Source organism: Leptidea sinapis, chromosome 1 (genome assembly GCF_905404315.1).
Source record: "Leptidea sinapis chromosome 1, ilLepSina1.1, whole genome shotgun sequence".
NCBI classification, from domain to species: domain Eukaryota; kingdom Metazoa; phylum Arthropoda; class Insecta; order Lepidoptera; family Pieridae; genus Leptidea; species Leptidea sinapis.
In genome coordinates this window covers 14,851,154-14,871,395 of record NC_066265.1, presented here as the reverse complement: position 1 = coordinate 14,871,395, position 20,242 = coordinate 14,851,154, and the positions used below count along the sequence as shown (strand labels likewise).

The window sequence follows — 20,242 nt, the reverse complement described above, 5'->3', positions numbered from 1 at the left end:
AAGAATAATCGGGACTTAAACAGTAAAAAATACAAAGTGTTTACGGTTTATGACACCAAACACAGCGAAGGTAAAAACCAACGTACTTATAAATGACCAGAGATTGGAACTTGTGGACACTACGGTCTTCTTGCGTATCACGTTAGATAATAAAAAGCTTCAGTGGGATCCACATGTTGCCCAACTAGCAGATAGACTCAGCTCTGCGGCATACGCCGTTAGAAAGATTAGAGTACACGAATTTTGTGACCGCTAGATTACTGTACTTCAGTTATTTTCACAGCATCATGACGTACGATAATTTACTGTGGGGTCATGTTGCTGACATTGATATAGTGTTTGATCAGCTTGGTTATAGACAGTCGTTCAAAGAAAAATTTAAAGAAATAAATATTATGACTGTTCATTCTCAGTAGGTACATTGAAATTTAATATACGTTCACAAAAATCGTTACCTTTTTGCTCTTAATAGTTTATTGAGCATTATTTAATTTTGTGCCTGTTCGTAAGCCGTTTGAATTTGAACCCTCTTGGTTGTAGTGGCAAGTCGGCGGGCTCGTATACCATGTCGCACGGTATCGAGATCATTCGTCGCCACGTGGCCGAGTACATCGAGCGGCGGGACGGCCACAAGTCAGACTGGACCAACGTGTGTCTCACGGGCGGCGCTTCCAACGGCATCAAGAACTGTCTGCAGCTCCTCATCAACGAAATCGATGGGAAACCATCTGGTAAGAATAATAAACTCTACTCGCATAAACTAAGCGCTTTTGAATCGTCCTTCGGAAAAAGTAGAGCTCGTGATAAGAACATGCTAGAAACTCGACGGCCACTGTCTCAACTCTTTTAAATCAATGTGTATAGTACAATACCTGTAAAACATAAAAACAAATTAGTTTGTAAGGTACAATCTGATAATCTGTATCGAATATATGCATCGCATTCAAAGTTACAAGAAGTTTTTTTATATTAAAAAAAAATCAAATAAATAAAATGATTTATAGCCTATATCAGGTCGCCCAGGCACCGCAAGTACCAGTTCACGAGTTCACGGATGGACCAGCCATCGGAGACTTTTTTCGGAGATTCCATTTTTTTTTTGCATGTAACCGAAACAGCAATTGACCCGGCTGGTATTTAGCGCCAGCACGTGCTCGTAACAGGTCCTGTCGTAGCATATACCGATACATCTTCCGGTCTTATGTACCTGTTATTTCACCCAAGCTGGCGTACAAACCGCTAGAGTTGGATAGCTGAAAATACCAGGTGTATTACAATTTGTTTTCCCAAAAGTACAAATAAGAAATTGTTTCTTTCACAAGTACTTTGTTTATTTACAAGTGTCAGAAATATTAATATATTGATTAGTTAATGTTTTAACAGGCGTTACTAACGTCATGGAGCCATAAGATATCCCAATTAATAATAACATGTAACTGGCGTTAGTAATTACTGTCTTAGTAAGGTTATTTTATATAATTATCACTTCGGTTTAAATGCTGTTATAGCTAATAATATTTAGATTAAGTTAGTTGGCGATATCGAATCAGAAAGGAGGAGATCCGTAGGAGAAGCAAAGTTACCGACATAGTCCAAATGATAGCGAAACTGAAGTGGAAGTGGGCAGGGCACATAGTTCGACGGACAGACAGCCGTTAGGGCAGTAAAGTCCTCGAATGGCGACCACGTACCGGAAGATGCACTGTTGATAGGCCCCCTATAAGATGGACCTACGATCTGGTCAATATCGCTGGAATACGTTGGATGAGGGCAGCGCAGGACCGATCGTCGTGGAAATCTTTGGGGGAGGCCTTTGTCTAGCAGTTGACGTCTTCCGGCTGATGATTCAAATTCAAATATTTTTATTCAAAATAGGATGTGACATCACTTATTGAATGTCAAATTAAAAACTACCACCCATTCCAAAATGAATGCCTCAGACCTGAGAAGAATGGGCGCAACATACTCAGCGGGCTTTTTTTTTCATCGAATAAATATGTTTACATAATAATATTGTACAATTAAACTTATTATTTAATAGCCTGAGGGCGGTCACTCCATTCCCAATCTGTGGTATCATTAAGAAAGTCACAGTATCATTAAAAGAGTCAGACTGACAGCAGTGCCAACTAACAGTTGGTAGCATTATGACAATTGGCTGTTGTGCCCTGTATAAGCTAGAGTGCTAAGTTCGAGTACTCATATATCATAGTCAACCATGATGTTAACACCAGGAACAAACATAAACTTATAATGCCTACTACTCGGCTAAGTCCATTTAGTAAATCTTTTGTTGGGTGTTTTATATGCTTTTACAACAAGATCCCCTATAATGTTCAAAACAAATGTATTACGAAATTGAAAAGAATTGTTAAAAGCACGTTTGTGTGTTAAAGGTTACTACTATAAAATAAATGACTTTCTTAATGATACCACTCATTGGGTATAGAGCGACTGTCCACAGACTGTTATACATTATTGTACGATTTTACATTGTAAACATATTTTTATTAAAAAAAAACCGCTGAGTTTGTTGCGCCCGTTCTTCTCAGGTCTGAGGCATACCTTTTAGAATGGGGTAGTTTTTGACTACTTGATATATATGATTTTATATTCTATTTTGAATAAACATATTTGAAATTGAATATTAATAACTTATTGTGAGTTCTAAGTGGAAAACTGCTCAAATACAGTGATTATTAGAATTGTCTTTTTAAATAAAAACCCCTCTTACACCAGTATTTTGGTTGTAAATTGCTTCTTTTATAAATTCGAACACGAATGTAATGGTTCTTTTTTCGGTTGTGGTAAGGTGTGATGATCCCGATACCGCAGTACCCGCTATACTCCGCGTCCCTCGCCGAGTACGGTCTGGAACAGGTCGGGTACTACCTAGACGAGGACAACGGCTGGGGGCTGGACACCAATGAGCTGGAGCGTGCGCTCAAGGAAGCGTCGACAACTGTCAAAGTGCGGGCTATTGTCGTCATCAACCCTGGGAACCCCACGGGACAGGTATTACAATAGGGGTTATAGTATGAAATTGCCGTTTTAGTCTAATAGGTACTTCGAATAGAATGACATAGAACCTGCATGGTTTGAGATTTTTGGGTGAAATTTTTTTCACATGGTCCCTATGTAGTTCTTCTTTTAAAAAATTGCAACATTCAATTATCGACTTTCAGTTGTTTTTTTTTATTCAGTTTAAACAAGAAAGTTGAATACTTAGAAAATTCGAGTGATTATTGAATACGAGTTCCGACACCGAACTAACGCGATTACAACTCGCAATATCAATGTTGCGTTTGGAGAGGGGACTGTTAATGAACGCACCGTGCGATTTATTGCGACTACCTTTTTTTCGTAATTTGGACAATTTTCTACGTGACCAAAAGTTTTCCTCTCAGGAGGCAGTTCAAAATGCTTTCACACAGTTTGTCGAATCTAGATCACCATAGTTCTATCGCAAAGGCATAAATGACCTTCCTGTTAGATGGCAGCATAGTAATAGTAATTATTTTGATTAAATAAATATGTTAATTTAAAAAAAAGGATAATATTTCAATCTGTGCAATATATGATAAATCTTCCTCTTAGGTCAGTTCTATGTCTACTGCTAGCTTGTTATTCTTTTTTTTAGAATATGAAATGTGGCGATGAGCACTCGGCAATAATAATATTAATAATCTATTCTAGTGAATATGTTTCCAGGTGCTAACTCGCCAGAACATCGAGGAAATTGTGAAGTTCGCCAACAAACATAATCTGTTCGTGTTCGCTGACGAGGTGTACCAGGACAACGTCTACGATCCCAACAGCAAGTTCTTCTCCTTCAAGAAGGTAAGCTACTTGTGCTGTTCCTCTGTTCTAATTATCTTTAAGGGCTATATTTCACCGGGACACCGTGATGTCCGTGAGCTACCTAGACTAACTAGACACCAGAGTCGCCACACCACACTGAGACAGTAATGGACCTCGAAGAGATAGCACTACTGCTGTATGTACGTAGGAAAAGAGCTCCTTCTTTGCTCAATGGTTTGATCCTGTTCTCCAAACAAATCTACAACTTCTTTCCAACATTTCCTTTTTAAATCTCTATCAGAGAGATCTGATGAGGAATTATCCCAAATTGATCGTCTACTTAGAATTTCGATAGTAATCATTCTGTATTGAAATTATCAATCGTTTGCAATTAACAATCAATTAAAACAATTAAAAAACAAAACACAACAGTGCACACGTGTTGCATGCTATGAGGTGGGACCGTCACTGGCGGCCGAGTGAGTGAGACACCATTCAGACCTATAGTAATTAGTGGTGGCGCCAGTAACCAATCGCAGACCAGGTGAGTAACTCTTAACGCTGTTTACATTATATTGCGGCGACTGGTTGCACTGACATGGTTTCCCGGTGAAAAATAGCCCTAATAGTGTGAATGTTGAGGTCGGGTCGAAATCTTTCATAACTGTTCTGTCCGATGTCGTACAAACAGAAATAACTTCAGTGAATACAATTTGTTTGATTTCCTCTCAGTTCTCACGTAGTTTGTTACCTATTGCATGCGTGTTTTGACTGAAAGTTATTGGAAAATAATATTTTGAATAAAAAACTACTTGAATGTTTAGTAAATATCATTGTGTCTTAACGTTTTGGTTACAGTTTGAGAATCTCTTCGAATTCTCGTTTCACATCCTTCAGTTATTTTATCTTTTTTTTTAAATGAAAAATAAGGGAGGAGACGAGCAGGACGTTCAGCTGATGGTAATTAATACGCCCTGCCCATTACAATGTAGTGCTGCTCAGGATTCTTGAAATACCCAAAAGTTCTGAGTGGCACTAAAATTCCTCTCGTTACCTTGAGACTTAAGATGTTAAGTCACATTTGCCTAGTAATTTCACTAGCTACAGTGCCCTTCAGATCACAACACAATAATGTTTACACATTACTGCTTCACGGCAGAAATAGGCGCCATGTGTTGCCCTGAGTAAAGGCGCCTCCCACTGTTAAGTATCTGTGGTGTTTACTTACCATTAGTTTCATTGATAAAAGATTGTCTATATTTTTCAGGTGATGGCCGATATGGGTGAACCATACAGTAAGAGGGAATTGGCGTCTTTCATGTCTGTCAGTAAGGTCAGTCTGATCTTCATCACATCTAAAGCTAAAACACTCATTTACAAAACTGAATGAATGAATGAAAATACTTTATTGCATTAAAATACATAAAATTACAATTTCTATATAACAGTTATGGTTTTTTTTTTGAGAGGAGGAAATACGATTACGTATTTACGCCCCGGAACGGGGCGTAATATGTCGGACTCGAGTGTCCGCGTAAGCGGACACCCCATACCGACTAAAACCTCCTCTGTGCTGTTAGCAGCCCTGGCTTTCACAGCGAAGTAGGACGTGGGCCGTGGAGGCCGCAAAGACTACGCAACAACAGTCGCGGTGCGTCTCCTAAGGAGACTCGAACCTCAGACCGGCTGTGTGCTTGTGGGAAGGAGAGAGAATGAAAATGAAGATGAAATGAAGATGAAAGATGAAAAGGTGATAAGAACACACTCGCCGGCGAGTGTGGTGATGTTTTGTGTAATGTATGTAAGTGTGTATGTATGTGTGTATGTATGTGTTTATGATTGTATGTATGTGTGTTTGTATGTATGTGTGTTTGTATGTATGTACGTAGTGTAAATGTTTGTGTGCATGTATGTTTGTGGAGTGTGTTTGTGATTGTGTAAGTGGTGTATGTCAGTCCGTCAGTCAGTCCGTGTGTGAGTGAGTGTAGTGAAGCGATTACAGGACGAGGACTAACGTCTCGTCGGGTATCAAAACAATGTGTGGTGTATCTAGGGTGCGGGCCGCTGGCCATCGTCAGAGCGACGACTGCCAGTGGTTTGCGGTGGTTGACCGCGCCTACGCCTGCGAAGGCGGTGTTTGCGTGTCTGTGTCGGTGTTTGTGTGGGTGTCGCGTTCACGATGGTGTTGTCGTCATCCGGGTCTACCGTTACGTGTCTGGGACGTCTTATTGGGTTGAGACTATGGTGAAGGGGGGTGTACCCGCATGCCTTCCTAACCAAGATCTTGGGATGGTTAGGCGCCTTGTCAAAGAAGATCTCTTTAAAGTGTTGAGCTATCGTCGGAAGCTCTAGGTCGCGGTGAAGGTCAACGTTTCGGATGAACCACGGGGCTCCGGTTGCCATGCGCGTGAATTTATTTTGAACTACGAGGGGAGGTCAAAAAGTTCGCGGAATGACTGGGAAAAAAGATGAAATGATACATTATGTTATTTTTCCTTTTCAATATATTCCCCCTTAACACGAATACATTTTTGGGATCTGGCATATAACTTATTAATACCGTCGAAAAAATAGGTTTTGTCTTGGGCGTCAAAATACGCCGAAATCGCCGACTTGACTTCATCATCGTCTCTAAATTTTTTTCCACGCAGCTCTTTCTTCATCTTTGGGAATAAATAAAAATCGCTAGGGGCCAGGTCTGGACTGTAGGGTGGATGGCGTAGTTGTTCAAAACCGCATCGATGAATGGCAGCCGTCGCAACATGACTCGTGTGAACGGGCGCGTTGTCGTGCAAAAGGAGTACACCTTTTGTCAGTTTTCCTCTTCTTTTTTCTTTAATAGCTTCTTTTAATCGGTCCAATAGGGAAGCGTAGTACTCTCCCGTTATAGAAACACCACGTTCTTTATAATCGATCAAAAGAATACCTTCAGTATCCCAAAAAATAGTCGCCATGATCTTTCCGGCCGATTGCGACACTTTAAATTTTTTTGGGGGTGGTGTGCCTTTTTTGTGCCACTGCATCGACTCCTGCTTTGACTCAGGCTCATAGTGGTGAACCCAAGTTTCATCACCGGTTACAATTCGGGCCATAATTTCTTCCCTAACTTCTCCACAGCGGTCCAAATACTCGCGGGAACAGTTGACGCGCTCACGTTTTTGCAGCGGCGTGAGCATTCTCGGGACCCACCTTGAACACACTTTACTCATGCCAAGATGTTGATGAAGAATATTTAAAATTGTGGTTTCTGATACTCCAACTGATGCTGCAAGTTGTTTCTTCTTCAACCTTCCGTCTTCCAATACAAGTTTTTCAACTTTTTCAATGATTTCCGGCGTAGTGGCCTCAATGGGCCGTCCAGGTCGAGGATCATCTTCAATTGACTCCCTTCCTTGCTTGAAAAGGCCGTGCCATTTGTAAATCATGGTTTTACCAGGAGCAGAGTCTCCGTAAACAGCTAACATCTCTTGCAAAATAGTTTGAGGCGTTTTTCCTTGTTTGGTGAGGAACTTTACGACGGCGCGATGTTCAATTTTCTCCATAGTGGCTAGTTTGTTCCCGATTTACTTGTTCACTCGTTTGTAACTCGAAAGCTAATGACCCAATTAGGCTAGAAATTGGCATATATAGTAATTATGAGTTACTCAAGTAGCGGCTACCTGGAGGAGCGACCTCACCCCCGCCAACCCCGCCATTCCGCGAACTTTTTGACCGCCCCTCGTACTTGCAAACGACGTAAGTAGCTCGGTCGAGTGTGCGCGACAACGACGCTTACGTATGACAGTATGGGCCGTACGATGGTTTTGTACAGCGTCACTTTGTGTTTGAGCGGAAGTTTGCTTCGCCCACACACAAGTGGATAAAGGCGACTGAGGACAAATCAGGCTCTATTGCATACCGTATCAATATGTTTCTTGAAGTTCATATTACTGTTGAACGTGACTCCTAAGTATTTGTAATCCTTCACCCACGGTATGGGTGTTTCATACAATTTAATGACGTCGGTCGGTCGTTTTTTAGCGCGGATGCTATTCGCGTTACCGAAGAGTACCGCTGCACGTTTGGTGGGGTTCACTTCAATCCGCCATTTTCTGAACCAGTTGCCTAGTTCATCGACAGCGGCTTGAAGTACTTTAATGTTCCTGCTCAAGGTTGAGCGGTTCAATAGAGCGGAGCCAAAGTAGAGTGCCGTATCGTCAGGGAACTGAGCGAGCTGGACACTCGGAAACTTGGGAATGTCGCTCGTGAAGAGCGAGAAAAGAGTGGGAGAGAATACTGAACCCTGTGGCACGCCAGACCTGATGGGTCTGGGTCAGGATAGGGTGCCCTCTACTCGATATCGGAAGGAGCGATCAGTAAGGTAGGCTCGTATGATGCGCACGAGCCTGTCTGGCACTGCCAGTTGATACAGCTTGAATACTAAGCCGTTGTGCCATACCTTGTCGAATGCCTTCGCGACATCGAAAAACACGGCTGCCGTGGTAGCGTGAAGTTGACGCCGTACGAGAATATACTCATGTATCAGGTTGAGCTCCGCGATGTAATGATTAAGACGCGCGAGAATTAATCTTTCGTAAAGTTTCCCGATCGAGTTAATTAAGCTAATAGGCCTATAGCTACTCGGTTTAGCTTTAGGTTTATTGGGTTTTGGGATACCGATAACAATGGAATCTTTCCATTGTTCGGGGAACGCGCTATTAGACAATAGAATATTAAAAATGGTGACCAATAAAGTAATAAGAGTCGAGGGTAGGATTTTAAGAACCCTATTGTTTATAGTGTCGGGCCCCGGGGCCTTCTTGGAGTGAAGCTCCTTAATAATTAGCTTCACCTCTTCATAAGAGGTGGGTTTTATTACATCGCCTGAAGGGCTCAGAGCGGAGCGACGTTCAACTTCACGATCAACTTCGTCAACGTGTGTCGGGTCGGCTGCTGTATTTGGAGAGCACTGACTCTCGAGACTATCGGCGAGGCATTCAGCCTTCTCATCGTCATCGAGCGCCGGCTGCAGTCCCGGTCTGTCCAAAGGAGGCATGATAGTGGGCGGCTCCTGTTTGAACGCGCGAGGCAGCTTCCAGAAAGCCACATGTGATGGCTTAAGGTTGCCGAGCAAGCCGTCCCAACGTTCGCCGCGGAGTTCCGCGATACGTTCCCGTACCACCCGCTGTAGGTAGCGGAGGTGGCGCCTATTCTCGACCGACGGATACCTGTCGTAAAGTCTAGTGGCTCTGTGCTTCTGTGTGAGTAAGTTCCTGACCTCTGGAGGCAGGTTTAGGCGATGCGGTTGCATCGTCAGGACCTGCCTGGAGCAGGCCTTGATCCTATTCTGTATATGTGACGTCACATGAGAGATAGCACTGTGAGCCGTGTCGACCGAGTCGATGACGTCCGGTATAAGGTCAAGGTCGTCGGACTTGATAGACTCGAGATCCTTTTCCAGCCGTTGCCAGTCGGGCCTATATTTAGGACGACGGGCCGGTGGTCTGACTCTAATTCGTTAAAAACCTCGATTGAATTTACATTGAGCGTTACGTTCTTAAGTAACGCAACGTCTAGTATGTCGGGTCGGTGCGCGACGTTATCCGGATGATGTGTTGGTTCGTCGGGTGCTATTACTGAAAAGTTCAGCGTGTCTGTCAGCGAATCTAATAAGATTCCGTTTCTATTTGTGGCTCTACTGTTCCAGCTGGAGTGTTTGGCGTTAAGATCGCCACCCACTATGACTGCAGCCCCGTGGCCGAGTAATGCTTCTATATCTGTGTATAATACTTTTTTGTTGGGCGGAAGATAAGCTGAAATAACAGTGATCGGCTGGTGATTCGCCATACTGACCCGGATGGCAGAGGCGAGGCCTCGATGTTAGTGAGGACTGGAGGATCTATAGGTATACAGTGTAGAGACCTTTTAAAATAAATGAGGGTGCCGCCCATACGGGTGGTGCGATCATTCCTGACTAAGTTATAATTAGCGATACGCGGATCGCGTATACGTGGTTTTAGAAATGTCTCTTGCACTAAGAATAGGTCTAATTGATGTTCGTGAGCGAACTCCTTCACCAAGTCTAGTTGAGGCTTAAGGCCTTGGGCGTTAAAATACGCTATACGGAGCGTATGTGGTTTAACCCGTCCGCTTACGTAATTAGGCATCGCGAATGTTTTTATACTTTCGCCCTATATCGGTGAGGGCACGGAATATTTTGCCGTTGTCTGCCATAACTTGCAGGAGCGACGGCGGGTCGTCCCGGACAGCATCGAGCCTGCTGGCCAGGGCTGTGATTTCATCAATGTCGAACAGCTCTGACAGTTCGAACATGAAGGCAAAGGTGCTGCCGCCTTTGTTACCTGTTGCCGCGGACGCGGGCGCCGGTGGCCTCGGTCGCGGGACCGACTCCGCCGGGCGGGACGCTAGCGGTGGCCGGAGGGGCGCGGGGGCCGTGGTAGGCGCTGGTGCTGTCTCCTTTATAGGAGACTTTTCCCAGGCGTTCGTCTTGGGCGGTGGGGCCGGAATGAAGGCCTCTGGCTTCTTCTTCGGCCCCTGGGCCTGACGCAGCCTAGGCGGACCCTTGCGCTTCGGTTTGGGTGCCTTGGGACACCCGCGGTAGTTTGCAGGGTGTCCTTCGGCACCACAGAGCACGCATGCCGGAGGCTCCGCGCACACTGTAGGGCGGGTGCACTCAGGAGTTCCATGGTTGCCAAGACACTTGACGCAGCGAGGTTTCTCCTCGCAGTTGCGGGCAGAGTGGCCGTATAACTGGCAGCGATGGCACTGCCCTGGACCGCCGCTTTTGTGCGGAGCCTCCACTTTGATGCCGTGTAGAGAGCACACGGCCTTCAGATTGAATATCGCCTTGCCCTCCTTAGTGAGGTCGAGAACCACCAGCACCAGGTTCAGCGGCGACCTATCAATTCGTTTGTGCATGCGATGGACTTCATTCACAGGGTAGCCCTGCTCTTTGAGGTCAGCGTGGATCTCTTTAATGTCGAGTTCCTTTGGGATGTTCCTAAGAACGACCCGCAGTTTTTTGTCCTCAAGGAAAGTCGTGTGGAAGCCAACACGTAGCTCCCTGAGTATAGATGTTAAAGAGCGGTGGTCCGCAATTGTCTTCAGCTCTATCTTAATAGAGCTGGTATAGGCCTTGGCCGTGTATTGAAGCGATGAGGGTATCGCTCTGCGTACTGCAAGCCACTGGGCCCTGTCGCTTATGAAAAGAGGCGGGGGCCGCACGGATTGCGGATGGTCGCGCGGAGCGCGTTTTGCGGGCGGCGGGGAGGAAGGAGCGCTAGACGCTTCCTTTGCCCGCTTCTTTTTACGGCTCACGGTGGTGAAGCCATCCGTGTCCGACGCGACACTCTCTGCTCTCGACGGAAGAGCGGTATCCGGCTGGGCCGGTGAAGCACTGGAGGTCTGAGGGGCTTCCGTGTACCTACCGGGACCTTAGGGGTCGCCTGGGCGTTAAAATATGCCTGTAGAACAGGCGGACGAGCTGACCTTAAAATCATTTACCTCGGTTTAACCGAGGCCGCGGAGCTCGCGTCAGAAATGCTTCCGACTTCCATTTCCGATTCGTCATCCGACGACTTATCGGATGCCGAGGCGTAATTTTTGGTTTTGGTGGCGGCTGCCACCTTATTTATCTGATCCGCTATGAGCGGTGCCAGTTGAGCCATGAGGGCCTTGAGGGAACCCTCGTCAAGAACCATTGGTGAAGCCATGGTTCATATAATGTTGGTTTATGTTAATTTAAAGGTAACAACCCCCGCTGCCCGAGTCAGGCAGAGGGGGAATATAATGATTAAGTGGACAACTATAGTTTAGTTGGACACTTGTACATTAATAAAATAATATTAATAATAATATAATATAGCAAAATTTAAAGAAATTAATAATGGTAATTAAGCCTAAGACTTAGCTTTACTCGATGTAGACTGGCTGGGCCGGAACCCCGATGCACGCTGTGCAGGCCCCCGCGGAGAAGACACACACGGCACGAACTGCAACTCACAAACATACACGATTAGCGTGCAGTATCGCGAAACACAGCACAGATAAATAACTGATAATAACTAAGCTTCGTTCTGCGAAGGAACGTAGCAGATACGAGACTCAAAGAGTTCCGAACAATAGCGCGTGATAACAATAGCTAGCCCAGGTGGCCTGAGCAGATAGTGCGATAACGCAGGTAATAAGTATTCGAAGGAGGACAGATAACGCGGCACGTGTGCTCGCGTTGCCTGCCTGAATCGAACTCAACAGTTATGGTAGCACAATTAGGCGACCTTATCGCTATTCAGCGATCTCTTCTAGGTAACCTACAGGTGTAGGAGATTTTATTTACATAATGTAGCATATATATACACACTTACTTAAACAACTTACATTTACATCAAAATCCGTTCAAGAGCTTGCAATAACCTTAACGTTTTTCAATACAGTTGTAGGAAATAGTAAAAAACAAATGAAAGAATTAAATATAAACAAAATGTTATGTTTTTAAAGTGATAACCCTCACTTCTAGGATTAATACACAAATAAAATTTGAAAAACGAAATTTTATGAACGATGCGGGATTCGAACCCACGACCTCCGGCGTTCCGTGCCAGTGCTCTAACCAACTGAGCTAACCGTTCGAGCACCGGCTTGTTATAAAATTCTGTTTGCTTTGTTCAACTCTCAGGTTGTGGCTTCGTTCATAAAATTTTGTTTTTCAAAATTTATTTAAGAATAAAATATGATTATTTCAACATACTTGACTTTTTGATAAAGACTTTGTACAACGAAACTTGGCTACGGCTTCTTATGCCAAGATTGGGAATGGAGCGACTTCTCTGAGGCTACATAATAAGTTTTATTTTACGATATTACATTGTAACCATATTTTTTATATTAAATTAATAATATTAAAAAAAACCCGCTGAGTTTCTTGCACTTCTTAGGTCTAAGGCATAGTTTTTGACTTTCAATTAGTGATGTCATATCTAATTTAGAATAAAATTATTTGAATTTAATACAGTAATTGTGTTTACAGGGGTATATGGGCGAGTGCGGTCTTCGCGGAGGATGGATGGAGGTGGTAAACTTCGACCCTCGAGTGCAGGCTAATCTGTACAAAGCGATATCAGCCATGCTGTGTCCGAGCTCGCTGGGACAAGTTGCCGTCGATTGTGTTGTGAGTGCTTAAGGCTCGGTATTCACCACAGAGGAAAATTGTATCTCACAGTTCCTTTTACGGAAGAGGGGGACAAATGAGCATACGGGACCTGATACCTGATGGTATGTCATCATCGCGGTCCATAATACTAGAGGAATCACATATAAGTATAATTTATGGGTATTTATTTTGAATAGATTGTAGTTAGTTGATTGTTATTCGAATAATTTTAGCGACTAACTACTCGAATACGGTATACACAAATTTCGAAACTTCTGGCTTATAATATCCTGCTTTGTCTTCAAAAGTTGTATAACTTGAGTGTAAATGAAATTTGTAACCAAGATTTACAAACGGTTTGTCACTCGAACGGTGGGCTTAGTGGAAGAGCGCACGGACGGAAATCGATATCGCGGGTTCGACTCCCGTATCGTTCATAATTTCTGGTTACAAATTTAATTGATCCCATAAGTGAAGGATATCACTTTAAAAATAACTTGAATTTGTAAGGCTAAGCCGCCGGCGCAAGGAGAGCCGTCGTACGAGCTGTGGGCCAGAGAGAAGGAGGCAGTGCTGTCGTCTCTCAACAAGCGAGCCAAGATGATAGCCGACACCTTCAACCAGATGAAGGGCTTCAAGTGTAACCCAGTGCAGGTGAATTATAAATAATGATTCATTTGTTTAACACTTAACCTTTCCACTTCCATAACCCTTAACCCTTCGTTAATCACGTGCATGTTAAGGTTACATCGAAATCCATTTGGTATTTCAGACCCCAATAATTATTATATTACTTTATATTATTTAAAAAAATAATTTGTCTATTTCAATAATCTATACGTATATATAATAAAAATGGTCTTTGTTTGAGGCTCTTTCACGCCTAAACCGCTGATCGTATCGACATGAAATTACCGCCATTCGATGCGGAATTTATCCAAGATGGTTTATGGATTATTTATTATTATTCATTTTTCGGATTCCCTGGTGGGACCGGCTAGTAAATAATAAAACAAAAACAAGTAGAATAATATTATATTTTTTAATCTTTTACAACGTTGGAATAAAATATAAGTAATTAATCTCTCAATATGCCTTCACTTCTCATAACCTTGAATTTTGAAAATTGAGACACATTGACATTGTTACAATAAAATATCGATTTATTACGGAACTACATGCGGTCTGTTGGACTCGAAACCACTTTCACACGTCCCTGATGCAACAAACTGTGTGTTTGTTGCATCAGGGACGAGTTTTTACATGCATCTTAGCGTCTCTGGTGTCTCTTAAACCACACATGGCGAATAGAGGGTTAAATATTTGCTTCGATAAATGAACAATAGAATCAATTTAAACACAGGACGTTGATGAATAATATAAAAAATGGTAAAAAGTTTCTTTAATTAATTACAAATAAACCGAGCTTCATTTTTACTTATTTAAACATCACATTAAAAAAAGTGAACATTTTTTGTCTAATAAAATTTCAGTGACAACAGTGTTATTTAAAAAAAATCTATTAGTATTTTTAAGTTACTAATGTCATTTTTTATTTAATCCCACTGCTGGGCAGAGGCCTTCCGCTTCTATTCGCTCTTATAGTTTGCTGTGCGGGATCACCAGGGGCGTGCATTGCTATTCTAGCGAGCTAGGCACTGTAGATACAAGTACCTATCTTAAAAATATAATATTTCGATATAGCACACATATTGTGAGTTACTCTCGACATGTTAATTTTGTGGTTTTAAAAGTAAGTAAGCCAAAACTTACTGGGTGGATGTTCAATAAAAAAATTGTTATAGATTAATGGAACTAAAATATTACCTAACACTTGTGATATATACTAGTTTGGGTTCATATTATGGCATTGCCTAAATGCCTATATAGAATGCACGCCTCGGATCAGAGACGATCATAAGTAAAGAGCTGGTCTCTCCATATCATACCAGCGGGCCTACCATGAACTCTTATTGCGATTCAAATGACAACCTAAAATGAAATGCTTTGCTATTTCGTACCACGACGTGATTAGAGCTATGTAATTTAGGTTGACGTTAAATCAACTGATTAAATCGCAATGTTGTCAATTCAATGTCAACAATGCTGTCAATTGAATCGCAAACTGATTTAGTTCGTTCATTCATTCGTACCATGAGGTAATATTTCAACCTAAACTGACGCTTATGTGTCAAAGTGAGCGATTCGAAAAAAGTTGCTACTTCCTTAGAGAAAAGTGAATAGTGTTGTTAATAACTTTTAAAAAAGAGTGAAAACATACAGAAAAGGAAAATTTTATTGATGAAATATGTGATGAGAATACTTTATTGGACTTATTTTGTAAAACAAAACTCAAAATACTAAAGACGAGGCAGTAAGGGCCCAGGCTATAGCCTGTTCGCAAGAACGAATTAAAAAAAAATGTACTCTGTGCTCCTGCCAAATCAAACATCAATGGAGGTGCGTTCATATCTCGTTATTTTTACGAAAACACCTAAGCAAACATTTAATTTGTAATTCAAAGAACTACATTTATTAATATTACAATTATTTAATAAGTACAAAAAAGGGCTTAATGGTTTATAATTTGAAGATATTAAGCGCAATTTTAAAATGTATTTTTAATATTTTCTATGCAAAAAAACCGCTTAAATCATATCATTTTAGGTTTCGAAACGCAACGCATATGGTTCGAGTAAGAGAGACACACTTATGCAATGACTGTAGAGCATAATCTCTTTCTCACACCGCGGACCACAGACAAATTTATTTCGTTCATTCTTCATAAGCGATCCAAACGCCATACAGTAAAAGGCACTTCACGGTACGAATTTTAGTGATTCAGTTTAGGTACGTAAACTGAACTGCATCGGAATTGCATCGCTGATTAAAAGTTGATGGTAGGCCCTCAGGTCTTGTCACTATAAGCGGTTATTCTATTCTAATACATATTGTGTTTGTGTGAACAGGGAGCGATGTACGCGTTCCCCTCCATCGCCCTGGGCAAGGGCGCGGTGGAAGCTGCCAAGAAAGAAGGCAAGGCCCCCGACGTCTACTACGCGTTCAAACTGCTGGAAGAAACAGGTAACTAACAAGTCTGGTACATCTCTAACGGAGATACAACAAGATTGACAAGGAAAGCGAATTTATTGTTACTGTAACCGATTTTGATTGACAAGTCTTAAACAGTCAGCCACATGCAATCAGCTCCATAGTATTTTGAATATTAAATTAGCTAACGCACACATTCACAAATCAAAAGTAGGCCATAAATATTGTTGCAACTTTCAAAAAATATCTTATTTTCTTGTATTGAAATTTGGAACGAGATTAAAATGGGGTATTAAGGAAAACTGAAGTGTGGTGATTGCCTCGCAAGAGAGGGTATGCAGCCGTCGGGCATTTCCAATTTAAGCTTGTTCCCCTTGTACCACAATAAAAAGGCAGTTCCATGTTGTTGCCGATAGTTGATGACTTCGGTCTCGAGGAATCGGTATTAATAATGTGTCAGTGGCCTAATGCTACTTTTTCCACTACCCTTCAGCCAAATACGATCATGGTTATGCTCTCTCACCAATAACCTTCATGATACCCGATGGGCCAACCTTAAAAGGTTCAGACAGTATAACGAAGCGATGGCAGCACCATTGTCCTGACTGACTCGTCGACTATTCTAAATAGGATATCACATAAAATCACTTATTGAAAGTCAGAAACTACCAATCATTCCAAAAGACCTGAGAAGAACGGGCGCAACAAACTCAGAAGGCTTCTTTTTTATATACAGGTTGTCCCAAAGTTATGGGACATGAAGGGAAAGTACCTTAAATATCGAAGATAGGCTATTTTACTGAATGAAGACTTTATGTTATTTTTAAAAGTGAGTAATTCTGCATTCGAAGATTTTTATAAAATTACTTGCCTAGTCTGGGAATCGAACCGACTTAAATGTAAAAAAAACACCCCTACTTTTATGATGCCAATCGAAAGAATGGCCAAAAACTAATAACTCTTCTTAAGTAACATAGTATTTTAAAAGAAAGGAACAACGTAAAATGAATGTTTTCCTACTTGGATTGGTACGAATGGACCGATTAGATGGCCGGCCAGATCCCCGGACCTTACACCATTAGATTTCTTCTTTTGGGGATATGTGAAAGATATGCTATACAAAAAGCGATACGAGAACGTGGGCGAGTTACAAACCGAATTGTGCCATATCTTATCGAGTATTCACCATAAAATGATAAGAAAATCAACAGGCAGCGGACTCATTAAAAGATTGGCGATTTGCGAGGGACAAGAGAGATCACATTTTGAGCATTTAATTAATTAATTTACAAAAAAATACCCACTTAGTTGACTACTTTCTTTTAAAATACTATGTTACTAAAGAAAAATTATTAGTTTTTGGCCATTCTTTCGATTGGCATCCTAAAGTAGGGGTGTTTTTTTTTTTCATTTAAGTCGGTTCCATTCCCAGACGAGGCATGTCATTTTTAGAAAATATTTGAATGCAGAATTACTAACTTTTAAAAATAACATAAAGCCTTCTTTCAGTAAAGTAGCCTATCTTCGATATTTAAGGTACTTTCCCTTCATGTCCCATAACTTTGGGACACCCTGTATATATATTGAGTGGCAACAGTCAAGATGTTTATTTCTTTAAATTTTTCTCTCAATGATTCTTAAGGATCTAGTTCATAAATAGCGTGAAAAGCCCTCTTCTGCAGCAAAGATGGTATGGATGTATGGCAATATACCATAGAACTTAATAGCGCCGTATCTACATCGGTTAATTGTCTAATCTTTCTAACCGCATTTGCTGCAGAACTAAGTCTATTAGCCAATCTTTCAATATGGGGACCCCATTGTAATTTGTAATCCAGAGTAATGCTAAGAAATATAGCAGATTCCACCATTACAACGCAGTGCCGCTCAGGATTCTTAATCCCGAAAATTCTTAGGGGCACTACAAGTGCGCTCGTCACCTTCAGACAATATTAAGTTAAAAATGAATTAAGTCACATTTGACCAGTAATTTCACTAGCTCCGGCGCCCTTCAGACCGAAACACAATAATGTTAAACACATTACTGCTTCACAGCAGAAATAGACGTTGTTGTGGTACCCATAATCTAGCCGGCATCCTGTGCAAAGGATGCCGGCCTCCCATTAGGAAAAACATGTCAGGTTTTTTATATAATTACCTTTATTTGATCGCGGCTCTTCATGTAACCTTATCTTCTGGCAGGTATCTGCGTAGTGCCGGGAAGCGGGTTCGGGCAGCGCCCCAACACTTACCACTTCCGAACCACCATCTTGCCGCAGCCCGACTTGCTCCAAGAGATGTTGGATATCTTCAAGCAGTTTCACGAGAAGTTCACCAAGGAACACTCGTAGGCGCTACTAATCACATGAGACGTTTTATTTCGCACGTGGCTGGCAACATTTCACAAGTTATTTTTTTTTCGTGTATACATTGTTTTATTTCAACGTTCCAAATTGTTTTATATACATAGTGATTTTTATTTGCGACGACAATTATTATTGCTAACAGTTATTTCTATTGGAAATAAAATATATCGCGCCTAAAACGTAAAATAAGCAACTGCTTTTTTTTTTAAATCAGTTGTTTTCTATCTGAGAAACCTCTAAATTATGCTTAGATGAAAATAATTACGAATTCAATTTATTTTAAATTAAATTTAATCTATACTGTTTTATGTTTTTTTTTATTTAATTTTTGAACGGGATGCAAGTCAGTAGGCTACTGTTTATTGTTTTCCGTGGTATTTCACCAGCATATAGTATAAAAATTTTGTACTTGTATATTATTATATGTTATATAATATATTTTAGTGTTGATATTATCCCCATACCGATATTATGATAAATATGCTATTGGAAAGACTTCGAAAATATATATAATATATTTACATTAAGTGTGTAATATGTATGTATTGACAGATTATATCGTGGTTCGATTATTGTTCCATTAATTACGATTAAATTCTCTGCGTGATACTTTAATAATTGTATAAAATTAAGCGTTATAAGTTTAGATTGGAATTATTAAATAATTTGGTTTTATTGAATTGGCCTGTTAGCTCTTAACAATCATTGTTAAACGTTACACTCCCGATACGTGAGTCACTCTTATTGTGCGTGATTCAGCACGCTCACATTCGCAGCTGTCAGTCTATCTAGAACATAAACTTAGTATACTACCGTCATAGACGAACCCGGTGTGAAAGTGAGATAACTATCCTAACATAAAATTCTAGGAGTGAGAAAGAGACAGAATAGAGGAAGACCATGAAACCATATTGAAAAAATTTAGTGTCCATTAGTCTCCTATCAAATTCGACCGCGTTTTAATTTTAGTGTTTTTATCGTTATCGTTCTGTGTTTTAACGGATATTAATTAAGAATAATGGTGTCGTTTTCTGTATTACATTGTGTTGTGACATAAAGCAACAATCAAACTTAAAAAACAAATCAAAGGCATAAATACTTATTTTTCAATACTACTTTCGTGATGTTTTATCGTAGAAGATATGCACTAAAATCCTAAATATTACATTTTATTACACTCTATTTTCTAAAGATTATATTAATCAAGAAAAATATGTGTTAGGAAATAAAATCGTGTGTCATAGAGATTGTCTGAAAGCAAAATACTACACACTTCACTAACTCACTAACACATCTGTAAAACTAGCACACATGAACATTTTAAATTTAGTCTCGCCTTAATGAGGAGAGTGTTTGTCTATTACATAAGTATACTAAGATTATGATCTAAACGTATACATTATCCATGTATTTATTTACTCTGCTTGAAATGTGTAAATGACAATAAGCTATAAAATTAAGCAGCGGTAATTTAACAACCAAACCGTAACACTCGCCACCCATAAAGCTCTGTTCAAACTGAGGTGAATAACGCGCGGGATGCGGGACGCGTTTTAGAGCAATTCTCTCGCTCGCTTAGCCTTCGCCTCCCAAACTGACGCGACTTCCCGCGTGTTGTTTTTGGTTCTTCAATGGAAAGACATCATGCATTGTGAGATCAAACAATCCCGCCGGGCGTCCCGCTCTTGTTTCGCTTCAACTTGAGCGACCACTCGCGTCAATTTGAACACGTCCATACAAGTTAGCTGACAAAGTCCCGCGCGTTATTCGCCTCAGTTTGAACTAAAGCTTAAAGAAAGTTCTGGTTCAAGGCCATATCAAGTGGCCATACTTCAACACAACTGTGTAAAATTTTATTTGAGTTTATAAATAATAA

The 20,242-nt window shown here is 41.1% G+C and overlaps 1 protein-coding gene across 2 annotated transcripts in view; it reads left to right on the top strand.

Moving 5' to 3' along the window:
• LOC126966813 (alanine aminotransferase 1) overlaps positions 1-19,337 on the top strand; it is a 50,530-nt gene extending 31,193 nt beyond the window's left edge. For both annotated transcript variants that reach the window (XM_050811072.1, XM_050811079.1), the window contains exons 5-12: positions 541-731; positions 2,813-3,015; positions 3,712-3,840; positions 5,069-5,134; positions 12,827-12,967; positions 13,460-13,603; positions 15,919-16,033; positions 18,203-19,337. In XM_050811072.1, the coding sequence (XP_050667029.1) occupies positions 541-731; positions 2,813-3,015; positions 3,712-3,840; positions 5,069-5,134; positions 12,827-12,967; positions 13,460-13,603; positions 15,919-16,033; positions 18,203-18,351 (1,138 nt within the window). In that variant the 3' untranslated portion in view covers positions 18,352-19,337. The remainder of the gene's footprint in view (positions 1-540; positions 732-2,812; positions 3,016-3,711; positions 3,841-5,068; positions 5,135-12,826; positions 12,968-13,459; positions 13,604-15,918; positions 16,034-18,202) is intronic.
• The last annotated feature ends 905 nt before the right edge of the window (positions 19,338-20,242 follow it).